The 17548-nt window shown below is 40.2% G+C and overlaps 1 protein-coding gene across 1 annotated transcript in view; it reads right to left on the bottom strand.

The window, feature by feature from the left end:
• The window catches only part of LOC122662582 (poly(ADP-ribose) glycohydrolase 1-like), a 46931-nt gene extending 29394 nt beyond the window's left edge, over nt 1-17537 (bottom strand). The window contains exons 1-6 of the mRNA XM_043858248.1: nt 17196-17537; nt 16802-16987; nt 16455-16558; nt 12848-13052; nt 12603-12707; nt 673-791 (exon numbers count right to left, since the gene is read on the bottom strand). Of these exons, the coding sequence (XP_043714183.1) occupies nt 673-791; nt 12603-12707; nt 12848-13052; nt 16455-16558; nt 16802-16987; nt 17196-17444 (968 nt within the window). The 5' untranslated portion in view covers nt 17445-17537. The remainder of the gene's footprint in view (nt 1-672; nt 792-12602; nt 12708-12847; nt 13053-16454; nt 16559-16801; nt 16988-17195) is intronic.
• Nucleotides 17538-17548: the final 11 nt, after the last annotated feature.

Raw genomic sequence — 17548 nt, 5'->3', positions numbered from 1 at the left:
TCCAATTTTGTGTAAGTTGGGCATGTGTGACATCCATGCACCAACTTGAGGGGGAGTGTTGTAATATGGGGTATAAGGATAGATTTGTCATTAGGGTTTCTTTTTTGTTGCCCTAGGGGCATTACGGTACTTGTACTCTCTTTACTTTATTATAAATAAAGGTGGCTAGTGTCAAAGTGACACAAGTCAGTTTTTCCCAAATCTCAACAACATTGTTTTGTAGCATCCTGAACTCCAAACTTCCATTAAAGCCGGTCACAATTGTTTTTACCTTGACCCTACTAAATCCCAATCCCAATCCCAATCCTAAATTTATTAGATAACAGCACATTATATGTCCACTGCCCAACCCCTTTCTTTTCATACAACTTCACTTGCAGCCTTTCTAAACCTGTAAAATCTGCTGAGGAATTCAGGAAAGCACCCAAAAATTAATAAAGCATTACTTAGAAATAACTTTTGGAATTTTTTTATCTTTTTTTTTTTTTTTGGGTTTTTTTTCTAGTGTTGCACCACATGTAATGTGCGTCTATGCAACTAATAGAAACAAAAGAATTCATGATGGTTTTGGTTTAAATTCAGTGCTTACGCAATAAGTGATACTATAGAAATACCAAAGGTACCTCACAAATTAAACATAAAGTCAAAAACTATAGTCCAAAATGAACTCACCCAGTATAGTTTGAAAACCTTTCAGCACCAACAATTTCTATAGCCTCATTATCAGCCATGGAAGGCAAGAAAAGCATGCCAACAATTAATTCAGGACTGATCATGAAACGGATCTCTTCCTACACAAGATAAAAGCCACACCAGCATTAAAAAAGGATCAAAATTCCACAACTTGAGTCAAATTTCAGAGAGACGATGTCCTATTTTGAATTGTCTAAACAAGGGTGGTTGAGGAAAGGAAGAAAAGATGCCATGTGTGGAACAAGAGGAGAAGAAGAAGAAAAAATACATTCAGTAGGACAGGAACATCCAAAAGGCCACCAAAATAAATTTCAATTATACTAAGCACAATGAAAGAATTCTTAAGTTGAACAGTGGGCAACCAATGAACTAAGCACTCGCCAAGATTTCCAGGCAGCAACCTAGGCAATCAGGCATGTGCATAAGCACCATTTTGGGCTCGGGTACCACCTAGTAAGAGATATGTGCAATTGTGTACTTTATAAAAGAGATGCTTTTACTTTGTTGTTATTGGTTTTGACTGGTGTGTCCACATACTTTTGTTCATTGTCACGTTGTAATGTTAAGATTCTATTTAGTTGTTTTCAATCAATGATTTGAGCAAACAATATGCATCTTTCAGTGTTGTAAAGAATCCCAGAACCTGTAACGAAGAGAGAACAATGAGAGCAAAGCGTTGTGCGATAGAATGTGTATTCTACCGTACCAGCCAACATATATTTATATTAAACCAAAACAGAATTACAAAAGGAATATCACTCTTACCTAATTAAGCCTAAAGCCTAAAATAAGAAACTTACTTAGACTAGGAAAGTAACAATTAAAGACATAAACCAATAAAGGAAACCACGATAGGGGGACTCCTCCTATTGTGTTACATATCTCTTAACACTCCCCCTCAAGCTGGAGTATACACATATCAAAAGAAAGCTCCAGCTTGGACCAACGAGATCAAATATGAAAGGCAGCACCAGTCTTGAACACATGTAGTTATAGACACCAGCGAGCTCAAAGCAGCACTCCAATCAATAAATCCATCAACAATAGCAGCCTAAACAAATCCAATCATCAACACACCAACAAGAAAAGCTCTTCCTAAGGAAGATAACAAAATGCAGCATCCAACGGCTACATCAAATGTCCTTCCCAATGAAGGTGTTGTAATATGGGTCCAAGGGTAAATCTGTCCATAGGGGTATTCTTGTATGTGGGTTTTAGTCCCACATTGCTTAGTTATATTTTTGTCATATGATTTCAATATTATAAATAAAGGCTGGGCTATGATCACATTGATCAAGCCAGTATTCACGGAATTCCACATGGCATCAGAGCCAAAAATATTCCGGGGATATGGGAAGTAAAATTTTTTCGTTTTTTTCTGTCTTCTTTTTTTTCTTTTCCGCCATTTTGCCCTAAAACCACCCACCGCCAGCCCCTCCACCACTTCCGCCAGCCACCAACAACCACCGCCGACCACCGCTGGCCCTCTCCCTTCCTCCCGCCACCTCCGTAGGTCCCTCCCTCCTTTTTCCGCCACCTTTACACACCTACGAAGGTGGCGGGAGGAAGGGAGAGGGCCAGCGGTGGTCGGCGGTGGCTGTTGGTGGCTGGCGGAAGTGGTGGAGGGGCTGGCGGTGGGTGGTTTTAGGGCAAAATGGCGGAAAAGAAAAAAAAGAAGACAGAAAAAAACGAAAAAATTTTACTTCCCATATCCCCGGAATATTTTTGGCTCTGATGCCATGTGGAATTCCGTGAATACTGGCTTGATCAATGTGATCATAGCCCAGCCTTTATTTATAATATTGAAATCATATGACAAAAATATAACTAAGCAATGTGGGACTAAAACCCACATACAAGAATACCCCTACGGACAGATTTTTTTCCGCCACCTTTACACACCTCGGGGGGGGGGGGGGCTTCCACCTTGTTCGAATTTTTTTTCATCCCTTGGTGATGAGTTGACTCCCACCAAGGGTTCATTTTTTACCCTATACATGTTCTGATTTTTTTTGGGGGATTTGTCTCTGCCTATTTTTCTTCAGCCACCATGCCTGACGAGTCCGAGATCACGACTGCTTCGACTGGTTCTGACGATTCCAACCAGCGGGACTTTGTTCCCTTTCCGATGAATCCCATAAAGTTGAATGGCAGCAATTATCTTCTATGGTCTCGTTCCTATTTATTTGCTATTGGTTCCCGTGGGCTCTCTGGTTATATCACTGGCACTAAAGTCAGGCCTACAGAGGCTGGATCGGCTCAGGATCGATGGATGAATTTCAATTTTTTGGTGATGTCCTGCTTGGTTAATTCCATGGACCAGACCATTGCTGGTCGTCATCTGCTTCTTGACACCGCTACAAAAATTTGTAAGACGGCTCATGACACATACTCTCAGGTTGGGAATGCAGCCCAATGCTATGAACTCCGTCAGAAGCTCCATACTACCAAGCAGCTGGAGTTGTCTCTGTCCCAATATTACAATACCATGTGCACATTGTGGCAGGAATTGGATTTTTTGGGCACATTTAAGGCTACCACGGATGTTGATGCGACGGCCATCAGGAAGTGGGAGGATGGTCTACAGCTGTTTGATTTTTTGGCCAGCCTCAACATTGAATTTGATAATATCAGGTCCAATATTTTGAATCGGGATCCTCTTCCCTCTTTGGAGCAGGCTTATGCCATACTTTCGACTGAGGACACGAGGCGCACTGCCATGGTTCATCCTGTCACTCAGGAACCCTTGTTTCTGGTTCTCAATCTTCCCGTGGAAATTCCTCTCGTCCTCCTCTTACTGATCGGCCATCTAATGATCGCCCGCCTATTAAATGCGATCATTGTGGGAAGGACTGGCACACCAAGGACCAATGTTAGAAGCTTCATGGTCGTCCTGCGGATACTCGTGGGCGTGGAAAGGGGGGTTCCAATTGGCCCAGTTCCTCTCGTGCTAATCAGGCTGCTACTGAAGATCCATCTGAACAGTCTCTTTCCTCTGTGATGGCTGAGTTGCAAAATCTGCGGGATATGATGAATCGCTTAGACACATCTTCTTCGGCATTGTATCGCCTTCCATGGCGGTGTCTCTACCTGCTCCTTCCAATGCACCTTCTTCCACAGGTATTTCTTTTGGTGGGAATTGCACCTCGGTCATGCCTGACTCTTGGGTTATTAACTCAGGAGCAACCGACCATATGACAGTTCTTCCTCTATTTTTACCACATATACTCCTCTTTCGGCCACCAAAGGTTCGGGTTGCTGATGGGTCTCTTTCTTCTATTTCTCGGGAAGGGATCCGCTCAGCACCTCCTCTCTCACTCTTTCCTCTGCTTTTACATGTTCCTAAGTTTACTACTAACTTGTTGTCCATTAGTAGTCTAACTAACGATTTAAACTGCAAAGTAATATTTTTTCCAACTCATTGTTTATTTCAGGATTTGGAAACGGACAGTACGATTGCATGTGGTAAGGTGGTTGGTGGTCTGTACGTGCTTGAAAGTTCCCGGACAGCATTGACATCACAGCCGGCATCTTCTACTTTTGATTCTGCATTGCTTGAGTTGAATAATTGGCATCGTCGTTTGGGCCATCCCCTGATTGGGGTTTTATATGCTTTATTTCCTAGTCTGGTAAAACAATGTAATAAACACAATTTTTCTTGTGATGCTTGCACTTTGGCAAAGCAAACTCGGAGTATTTTTCTTTTGGTTTAATTCATTCTGATGTTTAGGGCCCTACCCATTGTGTTTCTACCTCTGGGTTTCGATGGTTTGTCACATTTATCGATTGTTTTAGCCGGACGACTTGGGTATATTTGATGCATAGCAAGAGTGATGTGTTCAATTGTTTTATGTTATTCCACAAAATGGTCCAGACGCAGTTTGATGCCAAGGTGAAGATTCTTCGCTTAGATAATGGCAAGGAATATATGGATGGTGCTTTCCGTTCCTATTTGGACAGCCATGGGATTATACACCAGATTTCTTGTGTTGACACTCCCGCTCAAAATGGGGTGGCTGAACGCAAGAACAGACATATATTGGAGGTAGCTCGTTCCCTTATGTTCACCATGTCTGTCCCTCCTCGTTTCTGGGGTGATGCCGTGCTTACACCTACTTACCTCATCAATCGACTTCCATCTCGTGTCTTGGGTGGCCGCTGTCCCTTGGATATGTTGGTTGGCAAATCCACCTTTGTGGTGCCCCCAAGAGTGTTTGGCTGTGTTGTGTTTGCATGAAATCACCACGTCCATGGTAAGCTTGATCCCAGAGGATTACGGTGCATTTTTCTTGGTTACTCACCGACTCAGAAGGGCTATAAATGCTACCATCCTCCTACCAGAAAGGTGTTGGTCACCATGGATGTTGTCTTTCGGGAGTCGGAGGCTTACTTTCCACCGCCGGTACCTTTACAGGGGGGTACTCAAAGTAATGAAAAGGTCCCACTGATTGCTCCTTTAGATGTTGAGATACCAACCATTGAAGATGTTTCTATTGAACTAGAGGATGGAGTTACAAGTCAAGAACAAGAAGTGGGACAGATTGAGCAACAGGTGCAGGGGGAGAGGCTTGTGACACAGAAATACACTCGGGGAACTGATTTTCCTATAGATGGTCCTCGGTACAAAGAGAAAGAAACCACCACTGCTGCACCACCTACGCAATCGGCATCTGTTCCTACTCCAAATCTTGCTCCTAGTCATACTTCGGGTAAGCCCCCTCTTGATCCTAGTCTTGATTTACCCATTGCTGTTCGCAAACAAAAAAGAAGTTGTACTCAGCATCCTATCTCAAACTTTGTGTCCTACAACTTTCTAACTCCTGCCTTTCATGCTTTCATATCCTCTTTGTCCTCTGTCTCTATACCTAACACTTGGCAGGAAGCAATAGCCGAACCAAAATGGAAGGAGGCAATGAATGAAGAAATGCTTGCCCTTGCGAAAAATCAGACCTGGGATTTGGTAAGTTCTCCACATGGGAAGAGGCATGTTGGTTGTAAATGGGTCTTTGTTGTGAAGCACAAGGCTGATGGTTCTATGGAGAGATACAAGGCGAGATTAGTCGCCAAAGGGTTTACTCAAACCCAAGGAATCGATTATCAAGAGACTTTTGCTCCTGTAGCGAAGATGAATACTGTACGGGTCATCATTTTTGTGCTGTAAATCAAGGATGGGAACTTCAACAATTCGATGTGAAGAATGCCTTCCTACATGGAAACTTGGAAGAAGATGTCTACATGGAGGTATCCCCAGGTTTTACCTCTTCAGAGACTCGGGGGAAAGTGTGCAAGTTAAAGAAGGCCCTGAATGGTCTAAAGCAGTCCCCAAGGGCTTGGTTTGGCCGATTCCACAAGGCTATGATCGCATATGGGTATAAACAGAGTAATGCAGACCACACATTGTTTGTTAAGAGAGTGGGACAGCAAGTTACCCTTTTGATTGTCTATGTTGATGACATAGTAATTACAGGCAGTGATGCACATGAGATTCAGAAGCTGAAAGCTTATTTGGGCACGGAGTTTGAAGTCAAGGATTTGGGCAAATTGAGGTACTTCCTAGGGATTGAGGTTGCCTATTCAGCTAAGGGCATATCTCTCTCTCAAAGGAAATATACCTTGGATTTATTGAAAGAAACAGGGATGCTTGGGTGTAAACCAGCAGATACTCCTCTGGAGCCCAACACACATTTGAAGAGTAAGGAAGGTGAGCCAGTGGACAAAGGCAGCTATCATAGGTTAGTGGGTCGATTGATTTACCTCTCACATACCCGGCCAGACATCACATTTGCTGTAAGCCTTGTCAGTCAATATATGCATGATCCTCACTCTTCTCACTTGGAAGTAGCATACAAAATTCTCCGTTACCTCAAGTCAGCTCCGGGGAAAGGAGTATTATTCTCTTCACACGGCCATCTCCGGATAGAAGCATACACTGTTGCAGATTGGGCTGGCAGTCCTGATGATCGAAAGTCCACATCTGAATATTGCACATTTGTTGGAGGTAACCTAACTACTTGGAGAAGAAAAAAACAAGCTCTTGTGGCTCGATCTAGTGCTGAAGCTGAATTCTGAGCTATGGCACAGGGTATTTGTGAGCTTCTTTGGCTCAAGGGGCTTCTTCAAGACTTGGGATGAGTGTTGATCTTCCTATGCGACTTCATCAGGATGGAAGTCAAGCAATCAGCATTGCTCACAACCCGGTCCAACATGATCGGACCAAACATGTTGAGATTGACCGCACTTCATCAAAGAGAAGCTAGAACAAAGAATTATTTGTATTCCATTTATTCAGTCTAGTGAACAGTTGGCTGATATCCTTACCAAAGGAATAAGGACAAAATTGTTCTTTCCTACTGTTAGCAAGTTGGGCATGTTTGATATGTATGCACCAACTTGAGGGGGAGTGTTGTAATATGGATCAAAGGGTAAATCTGTCCATGGGGTATTCTTGTATGTGGGTTTTAGTCCCACATTGCTTAGTTATATTTTTGTCATATGATTTCAATATTATAAATAAAGGTTGGGCTATAATCACATTGATCAAGCCAGTATTCACGGAATTCCACATAAGGCAACAAAATGCAAGTAGTAACCTGTTCCAACAAAGACAAACAAAAGTGCAACTCCAACGGTTACACAAAATCTCATTAAAGTGCAGCTCCGATGACTTCACAAAAAGCCTGTAAAAGTGCAACTCCAATGGCTACACAAAATTCCACAAAAATGCAGCTCCAATGGCTACACAAAAGTCCATCTCGAGGAAGGCACTCCAACAACAATCAGACTCACTCTTGAATCCCGAACACAAAAAAAAATCTCAGATAAAATTGCTTGCCGTAGACATTTTCAATCTCCCCCTCACGTGTAGCATTACACGTGAACAAATAGTGACCAATGATCAACATCTCAAAGGACGGATATCGCAACAAATCTCATAAGAAAGAGCACCAACAAATAAGATCCCAATAAATTAAGCTTCAATCACACCCCACACGGTAAAATGCTAGGCAAGCACAATCATCACTCCATCCAAAAACGTAAGCCCAATGGCAATTCTGGAATTAATCCATGATATCTTTGGTCAAGTCCAAGCAAATATACCAAATAAAGTAATCCAGGGTTCCAAAACCTGGTTCAGATCATTTGTGGATCCACCCAATCAACAAAATGGTAGGTATTACAAGGTAATGACAATTTCGTAAATAACCAGAATATGTTTAAGGGGCAATTGGTTAAATAAGAAACAATGGGACGTGAAAGGAATTAGATTTATAGATGGGAGAAATACTTGGAAGGGAAAATAAGTAAAGGCTATGAAGTAATTGAAGGCAAAAGTAAGGGCAAAAGTAGGGGCAATAATGGGATTCAGAAATATAAGAATAAACACCACGTTCTGTGGTTGTCTTCAACCTTTAGAACCTGAGACGATAAAGTGAATAGAGAAGCAGCACCTTGGGGAAGAAAAGGGGCGTTTTGCAACGCTGAACCAAGCAGCCAGCGGAAAAACCATGACTCAATAGAAATCTCGTCTTCAACCTCTGGACTCCACAAAACACCAGAACCACAACAAATCAGGAGAGTCGTGGACTATCTTCTACCTCTTGAGAGACACGATTCTGAAATTCTTCTCCAAGTTTCAAGACCAAAAATTTGCTGAAGATGCCATCAGCAAATCAACACGGTAGCAGAACGCAAAAAAGACACTTTCGACTCCACCAATCGAATCAATCAAACCACACAGAAGCAGCATAAACCAGGGTTACATATTTTAACACCAACATCAACAAGAGAAATCAATGGTTGCCTTCAACCTTCGAAACCCTTCGTCTTCGACCGAACACCAACATCAACAAATAGTAGTATATATGGTTCTATGTACAAACACAACAATAAAATCAGCAAATACTTAATAGAAACCATTGATGGAGCCATCGCTTAGGGCAGCAGCAGAAATTGAGAACAATACAATATTGTCAGACAATCCAACAGAATAGCAAATCAACATATCAATCTCCTTCAACCCTCTTCTTCGATCGAACAAAACCAAAGGATCCGCAACAATAATAGATTGAATCGTAGCAGGATAATCTAGCAAGGGAACAATGAGGCAGAGCAACAAAATTGAAGAGAGACACCAGCTGTTGCAAGTCTTCAGCAATCGATTAAGAAAAAATAGCAGTAGCAATCGATAAGATATGATTCACACCACTGCCAGCAAACATTCGAAATAAACATGTATGATTTTCCACACTAAATCTTCATGGAAACCCTAGTTCGTCGTCTTCTTGAACTAGGGTTTCATTCTTCAAACTAGAAACCCAAAACGACTCTCAAAATGGCTTTTATGGAGAGAACCAGGTACTGGTTAGTGCTCTGATACCGTGTAAAGAATCCCAGAACCTGTAACCAGTGCCTGGCAAAAAGAAGAGAGAAGAGAGAACAATGAGAGAAAAGGGTTGTGCGATAGAATGTGTATTCTACCGTACCAGCCAACATATATTTATATTAAACCAAAACAGAATTACAAAAGGAATATAACTCTTACCTAATTAAGCCTAAAGCCTAAAATAAGAAACTTACTTAGACTAGGAAAGTAACAATTAAAGACATAAACCAATAAAGGAAACCACGATAGGGGGACTCCCCCTATTGTGTTACATATCTCTTAACAAGTGTCAATTAAATTCCTTTAATATTATAATTCATTTGTTGTTCTGGTGTTGTACCACAATAAAAAATGTTATGCACTTATTTTGACATAAAAATAGATCTAGAGTGCTTAAGTTTAAATCTTTCAGCCCAGGCAATAGGGGCTGAGGTTTGGCCTGTAAGGTTCCTCGGCAATGCCTAGACAACCAGAGGGTCCATAGCCTAACAAAATTGTCCCTGAAGTTTAATTTAGGGTCATCAATTAACATTGGACAGCTTTCAAATTCCTTAAGCATTAGCAGTAATTATTAGTTTAGGAAAGCTTCCGTTGTTTCCAATCATTGGCAGAACACTTTTATGGTTCCAAATTTTCTAGCTAGATTTGATTTTACTTGGAAACTTCAAGGTTTTCACTTCTCAACAGCCAACTTTTTTAGAATAAGAACCAACTGTTTTTAGAATAATAACTAGAGGTCAGGAGGAATATGGCATGAGATACAAATTATTCTATTATTCTATGAAGTTTAATAGATGAATCTCGAAGTTGCCTCTACAACCAGGTTTTTCTTCTCCCAATGATCCAACCTAAAATTGGACTCTATGTTACTATCTATTGAAAACTAACAGCTCCATACATCCCTTGGGCGATTTTTGGAGCTGACAAATTAATTCTCCCTCTGTCCCATTCATTTTCAAAAGAATACACATTTTAATAAATGGGAAACGGTTCTCCATGCCGCCAGTTTTGCCTGCACTAGTCATAGATTTTTTTCTTCTTTTTTCTCAGTCTCTCTCCTCCATCCTCCCTCCCAGTATTTACAAAACCTCCATCACCCCCTCCTATTGGTCCACTTGGGAAGGAACCCCCAAATTGCCAGCATGGAGATACTCCTCCCTTAAAAAATTGTAATCAATACTCTTTCCAAGTTTGTCCTCATTTAAAACATGGACACCAAGTTTGCATTAAACTCTGCCAGTGTTTTTATCCTGCCAGGCCCAAGCCCAGATAAAGTTTGCATTAAACTATTTCTATTCATGCATTAAATTCTTGAAATGACTAACATTTGGAGCAGTTGAAAAGCCCAAAGTGAAGGTAGTACTTTCCATAAAATTTAGAGAGTTGATTTGAAGCTTTTAGGTCTCTCCTAATCAAATCTCCACAAATATGCTTTGCATATTCCAGGGTTGTAACTTTGATTCATAATCGGGCTATATAGCATAATTGGTGTTGAATAAAATCTACCAAATAAATGGTGCAAGCATGGCTACAATTGGTTGCCACTTCTCAGTGGTGTACTGATGTCTAAATACATGCAGATTTCCCAAAGAAATTATTTTTTGACCATTTACCCTAACCATAACCAAACATGTGTTCATAGAAATGATAGAATTCAAAACCAGGCTAAGAAGTAGAAACCTACATGACGCAGCACCATGTGCCCACACCCGAAGGAAGAAGAAGAAGAAGAAGCCCTGAAATTAGGGCTTAGTTTGGGAGCCATAGCTTAGGTTTACATTTAGTAGGTTCTATACTTAGTTTTATTTCAGCTATTTTGTAAACTTAAATTGAACCGGTTCAAACCATGGTTCAATTTAAGTGATTTAATTAAAGTATCTTTTGTTTTAAGTTATTAGGGGTAGATAGGTCTTTTAACCCTTTTAAAATTTTAAGTTGTTTTAATTAGGTTCCCCCTTCACGATTTAAGTGAGGGAAGAGTTTAATTTGTATTAGGTTTTGGCCTATGGCCTTTATTATTAATATTGAAATCGTGGGAGGCTCCCCCCACAAGTTTTATGAGTTTAAAAAAATCGTTGGCTGCCATTGTTGCTGCTGCTGCTCCTTGTGAGTGTTTGCCCTTGTGGTTCTATCAAAGAAGAAAGGGTAGGTGGATCTCCTACGACTCCTTACGCCGTGACGGCTGGGAGGATCCCTGAATCTGAAGGTGGTTCTATCGTTCTCTGCTGTCCAAGCTTGCTGCCAGTGGGTTCTACTGTAAGTTTGAGACCCAATTCTGTTCCTAACCCTCTACTCCCCCCCCCCCAATCGATTCTCCTTTGTTTTTTGTTGAATTTCATAAACCCTAATCACCCTTAACCCTGTCCAGCATTAATCCCGCATCAGAATCTCATCAAAATTCAACCACAGCCTCCTTAGGCCTCCTCCACCACTTGATATTTATCTCAGTCCCATCCAACCACTCAAACCCTGATTTACATTGTCTCTGTAAAACCCCGAAAACCCCAAATTCCTGTATAGACCTAACCAGCCATCAGAGATTCAGAATTGCACCATATTACAGCCGAACATCCCTCTCATTGCCCTTAGCACTCGACCTTAACCCCTTGCCCTAATTCCATGTTTAAACCCTAATTTCACCCTAAATTTTAAAACCCAAAACCCGAAACCCTAACCCTAAATTTCTGAAATTTGAAATTTTATTCAAACCTAGTTCAAACCTACACTATTAGCTTCTCCTAGACCTGCCTATTAAAACCATATAAGATTTAACCCCATTCTCATAACCTAACCATAGAAATTGACCTAAAATCCTAATTCTGTCCATTCAAACCAGCAGCCCTTTTAGATCCTGTTGCTTGGCCTCTAGTAGGATTCTTCTCCTATCTAGAGCTACATTACTACACACATTTGTTCAGTGTATTTACTAATACACCTAGCTGATGTGCTTTCAAAAGCTCTGGAGCATCAATTGAATAATAGATTATGTCCCAATTTTCCTATACAGACACTTAAGATGGAATCTCTTTAATGGACGCATCTAGTTTTTCGACATGCAATATTGATGTGGAAAATCCGACAATTGGATATCTAGGGAATGATCTAAACAGGCCCAGTGTCAAATTTTATACTCAAACTCAATAATTACACTCGCATGTAATGGCAGTCTCTTAAATGTATGTCCATGCACCCTCTCGTAGTCTCACAAACCCTCTTCGCAGTCCTAAATTATTCCATGGTTTGTTTTTCCACATGACCAACTCCGTTCATGCTGAAAGTGACCTATGAGCAGCACGGGATTCTACTTGTCCACAAAATTTCAGTCCCATCTGCCCACCATGGGGCACAACTAGGTGCCTGCTAAGGAGATTCCATCCTAAACAACTAGGTGACTGCTAACGAGATTTCCATCCTAAATGGCCATTTAGGAAATCCAGGTTCGTACATTATATTCCTAATTTAAGCATTAAAAGTTTTAGCAGCTAAAAGACATTTTTATTCCAGGCTTTGAAGGGGAAAGAAAAACCTGTATGCAGCCCCTATGAAGAGCACCACCCCCAATATACTTATTGGCAAAATCAACTTCAAGAGATTCACATAACTGATCTTCAATCAGTCCTGAATGTGAAACCTGAACAGAAGAAGAAGCAACTTTAGCAAAACCAGGAAAGAGACATGATGACCCTAAAAAAACTAAATGATTTTCCATAAACATAACATCCAGATAACAACTTTAGATATAATTTTTTTTTAATTGTTTTTATTTTTTACCTCAAAATGGCAGAGGGGGACAACAGATTTGCTCCAGAAGTCAGTGTTGGGATAAGAAACAGAAGAATGAACAGGTTTCCAGAAAAGAACCTTCCGCTCAAATGAGACACAGCCTGCAGGCATGCATGTACTTATCCTCTCGAAATAATGTATGAGGCACTTTATCTTATGTTCTTGGTTCTGGTTATAATCGGTATAAACACTCCTGAAGACAGCAAAAACATATGGAATTACTTATTGGTGAGATGACTGTGGTATAGTCCACCCTTAACATGCATATAGCCACATACCTAAAAGTAATGTAAGGTAGATATTAACACATAGTAAAACAAACTGGAACACAAAGAGATTAATCAACAAACAAAAAAGCTAATCATTAATCATACCATACAGAAAATAATCCTCCCAACAATCAAAACATGCTTTGATAGAATCATAGTTGTCAAGGCACCAAGGTGACCCAAGGCAGTGGAGGGGTGCCTAGGTGCCGCCTAGGGAACAAGGTGCCCTAGTGTTTTTCCCCCCTATCCCATATATCTAGTATAGACACATCTTAAGTAAAACAACAGCAAATTAAGAAGCCAGCAGTTACATATAAATTAACATCCATTGTAAGACTGATCGATTGTTCACAACAAATTAGCAGGAAAAACCAGCAATTAAATATAAGAGAGAGGGTTGAGCATGCTGCCCGCTTGCGGCAAGCTAGCAGCATGCACCAATGGGAGGCAAGATGGGTAGGGGCATGGGGGTCATTTCCAAAGGGGAGGGAGAGAGATTGACACAGGCTGGGCATGCTGCTGGGGTGTAATTCAGTTCAATGATATTTGATATGTCACATAAGATCATAACAGAATCTAACAGAGAATTAGCAATAAACTATAATGGTATAACCAGATACAATAGTTTAGCAAGGTTTAAGATTCTATGATACCATGTATCGCAAGCATTATAATCTTGTACACTGCCGAATAAAAAGGTTAAAAAAATAATCTGTATTACATAACAAAAAAATATAGAGCCACCTAGGCAGACCAAGGAGTCCAAGGCGACGCCCAGGTGGCCAAGGCGGTCACCTTACCTACATCCAGTAAGGTGAGGTATCACCTTGACACCCTGAAGGCGCCTGGACACCTAGCGGCAGCGCCTTGACAACTATGGATGAAATCCACCTAAACATTTGAAGATACAACTTATGCTTAGGGTTTCAATGATAGTGGAATAAAAGGATAAAAGTGGTGCAGTTTAGATTGTTCAATTGGGCCTCAAAAGACTTTATTTTGGCTCATGGATGGGTTCTTTAGGCCTTGGGCTTTTTATTTTTGGGTTTATTGATGTAATGGGCTTCTTTTATAAGCCCATATATGGGGTCTTAGTTCTGAATATGGGATTAAATACATGGATAAGATTGCACGGGTCCCATGTGCTGTTACGTAGTTAAGTTATAGTACTTTTTAATTAAGTATTTTAAGTCTTTTCTCAACCTTCTCATCTTATCTTCTCCATCAGTTCCAGGTTAGTACCTATACATTCTATTTTCTGCACACCTTCAGATTGACTTAAATCTGATGCTTGATTGGTTGATCTGAGTTGTTGAACTTCTGTTTACAATTTTCCTTAAAGTTCTGATTCTATTCTGACTTCTGAGCATAAAAATCCTATCTTTTTGGTTTTCTGGTTTCTTGAATTCCTATTCCAACTAGGAATTTTCTAAAACTTCAAATCTAACCATTTGATTTCAATTCTGCATCCATACATAGCAATTGGTATCTGTTCTGAACCTTCTAATAGTTTGAAAATTCAAACTTGAAACTGATTTCCTATTTACCTACTACAAGTCTGATTACAGTTTCATTGAATTTAAAGCTTTGTTTCTAAATCTGATCTGATTTCTGATTATCATTATGCGTGTTATTTGGTACTCAAATAAATCTTGAATCTGGTTTGTATGAACCTTCTATCGATTCTTGGATTTGGGAAGTCCTTCTTCAAGTAGGAATCTTCAGATCCTGAGAATTTGACCATTGGATCAAGCTTGATTTTAGATATTATATCCTCCCAACTAATTAGAGCCTCTAGCCAGAATTTTGGCTGAATCTGATCCCTTGACTCTTTGTTCTTAAATTTTTTTGAAAATCTGGTTTTATTCTTTACCTGAGATCCTACTGCAGGCTGATTTCCCACTGGATCTCAGTGGTATGAGGTTAGCACTTCATTAAAAAGATTTCACCTTCCTCGTTTATCACTCGAACTATATTCTTCAGAACTGTTGTTTTTCACTAAGATAATGCAAATTCCTCATCAGATTCGTTATCAGTTATTAGAAAACATAAAATTTCCAGGGTGGGAACCATATAAAAGGATGAGGAAGACATAGAACTCAAGAGGTGCTGGTTCAAAGTGAAGTTGCCAGCTTCTAAATTTGGCTTTATGTTGCCTAGGTTCTTTGAAAAAAAATTCATTTCCTCCCTTTATACCATGTTCACTTAGATATTTTCTAGTTTTCCCCCCTCATTCTCAAGATTCAATGGACATTTCCAATAGGTAACAGTACACATCTGACTGTTTTGTTGTCAAGTTCAGGATTCAATCTGTTAATCTTTAATGGCTTGACAGCCCACCAACTTGAAAGGTATCAATATAAATGGCAACGAATTCATCTGATTCATCTGAACCAATTAAACAACAAGATGGCATCACGAAAGCTAGCAGGCATTGAGCATCTTTAGGAGATTTAGAATTTCTTTCATCCATATCCATAGAAACATTAGTGAACTAACCAAGTTGCAACCCAAGTCTAGTAACAAAGATCTTTCTCACACATGAGGAACTCTAGCACTTAAAATATCATTTTCTGTCTGATTTGTTAATAGTCTTTTCATTTATCAACTTATCATCATCAATCAAAAATATCATGCCAAAGGTAAATCTCAAAAGACAAGTATGTATTCCAGCAAGATTTAATTTTAACAGGTGAAGAAAAGGAGCAAAACTGGAAAATAAAGTCACATAGATCCACAAAGATAGACGTCAACCTACAGAGCATATTTGGCTAAGCTAATTTGTCTTCAGCTTCTGGGCTTTCCAAAAGACAGCTTCAAGGAGTTATTGAAGCGGGTCCAATAGAATGTGTCAGTTTGGAATCTTTTCTGCCTCCAGCTCAAGAAGCCAAGCAGCTAGGGGGTGGCTTCTAGGCTTCTCAAGCTAGAGGTGGTAAAGATTTCAAACTGACACATCTGGTTGGTCCAGCTTCCTGGTTCCTAGAAGCTGGCTTCTAAAATCCCATTACCATAAGCATGATAAGCTCCCGAAAACATGCACCTAGTCCCTAATCAACCCAAACAAACTAAGAATATTAATGAGGTTCATTCCACCCGAAGGAGGCAATTTTCACCAAACAAACACCTCATTGTACTTTCACAAATTCTTAAAGAGATCCAACTTGCAAGCTGACTCAACCTACCAGAGGGTTATGGGGTTGGCCTGTCCAATTGGGTGGACCACTTCGGGTTGAAACTACATATCTTTCCACTCATGCCTTAATCTCATTATCTTAGATGCATAAAGATTGTCAAACTATGAACAAGATAAGCTGAAGATTACATACGCAAATAAATGATCCAAGTTGATGCCTGGAAGATGTTTGGCATCTCTATTATTGATTGGAAACAAACAAAAGAAGGAGCATGTAAGAACTGCACCGATCAGTTCCTGTAAATCAACAAACTTCCAAATTCAAAATCACACCATGTATTCACATTGGGAAGGTACTAGTGGAGGAAGCATATTTGATCAATTTGTAATAGGATACTAATGCAAACACAAAGCTTCGAATACAAATTCCTCTGCATTGTTTATTCCCACTAAATCACTTCTGCCATGTCAAGAGTAGAGGAAGAACTAAACCTAAAGGGCTATGTATGGCCAACATAGATAAGTAGATAAAATAGATACCCGACTGAGTAAAACAATGCCTGCTTCTTGGGGACCTACTATCCGAAGACCAGTTTTGATTCCACTGAGAAGGTAATCCGCTTTCTGATAATGGATTTCTAACAAAGAAGGCAACCGCAACAACATAGCTGCGAGGGATGGAAGGACCTTCGAGAACCATTTCCTTGATTCAACACGAGACATTAACTGCACGAAATAACCTCAACGGCCTTAACTTTTATACATTCAAAGTCTGTACACAGTACGTCTAAGCTTTAACCGCCAAAATTAAGACTGTTGTTTTCTCATTTTATATAATGAATTTTTGGAATTACAACACTACAAACCAAAAAAAAAAAAAATTTGAATTTAATCGATAAATTGACAAGTAACTGTGAAATGAAAAATTGACTACCTCGTCGAAGAAAAGAGCATAACCTTCGGCGGCTGAAACCGCTAATCGTTCAGAGGAAAGACCGAGAGATTCCCGGAGATCAGAAATGGCAAGGAAGAGAACCTCTCCCGAGTCTACCCTGCTGTGTTCGGGTCCTCTAGACAGAGCTTTAATTGCTTCAACAACTTGACAAGGCCAGAACAGAGATGACGATCGAAGCACCAAAGGTAAAAATGGAAGGATCGACTTCAAATCTTCCCGGGTATCCATTAACTCTTTCTCTGTCTGCGTATCTTCTGTTCTGAAATATTGGCGGGAACAGTTGAAAGACCTAAAAATCGGTTCTGTGACTAATGAAGACTGAAGAGACGAAA

This window comes from Telopea speciosissima, chromosome 5, assembly GCF_018873765.1.
Source record: "Telopea speciosissima isolate NSW1024214 ecotype Mountain lineage chromosome 5, Tspe_v1, whole genome shotgun sequence".
NCBI lineage: Eukaryota > Viridiplantae > Streptophyta > Magnoliopsida > Proteales > Proteaceae > Telopea > Telopea speciosissima.
The sequence above is the reverse complement of the archived record's forward strand: the minus strand, read 5'-3'. Positions and strand labels throughout refer to the sequence as shown.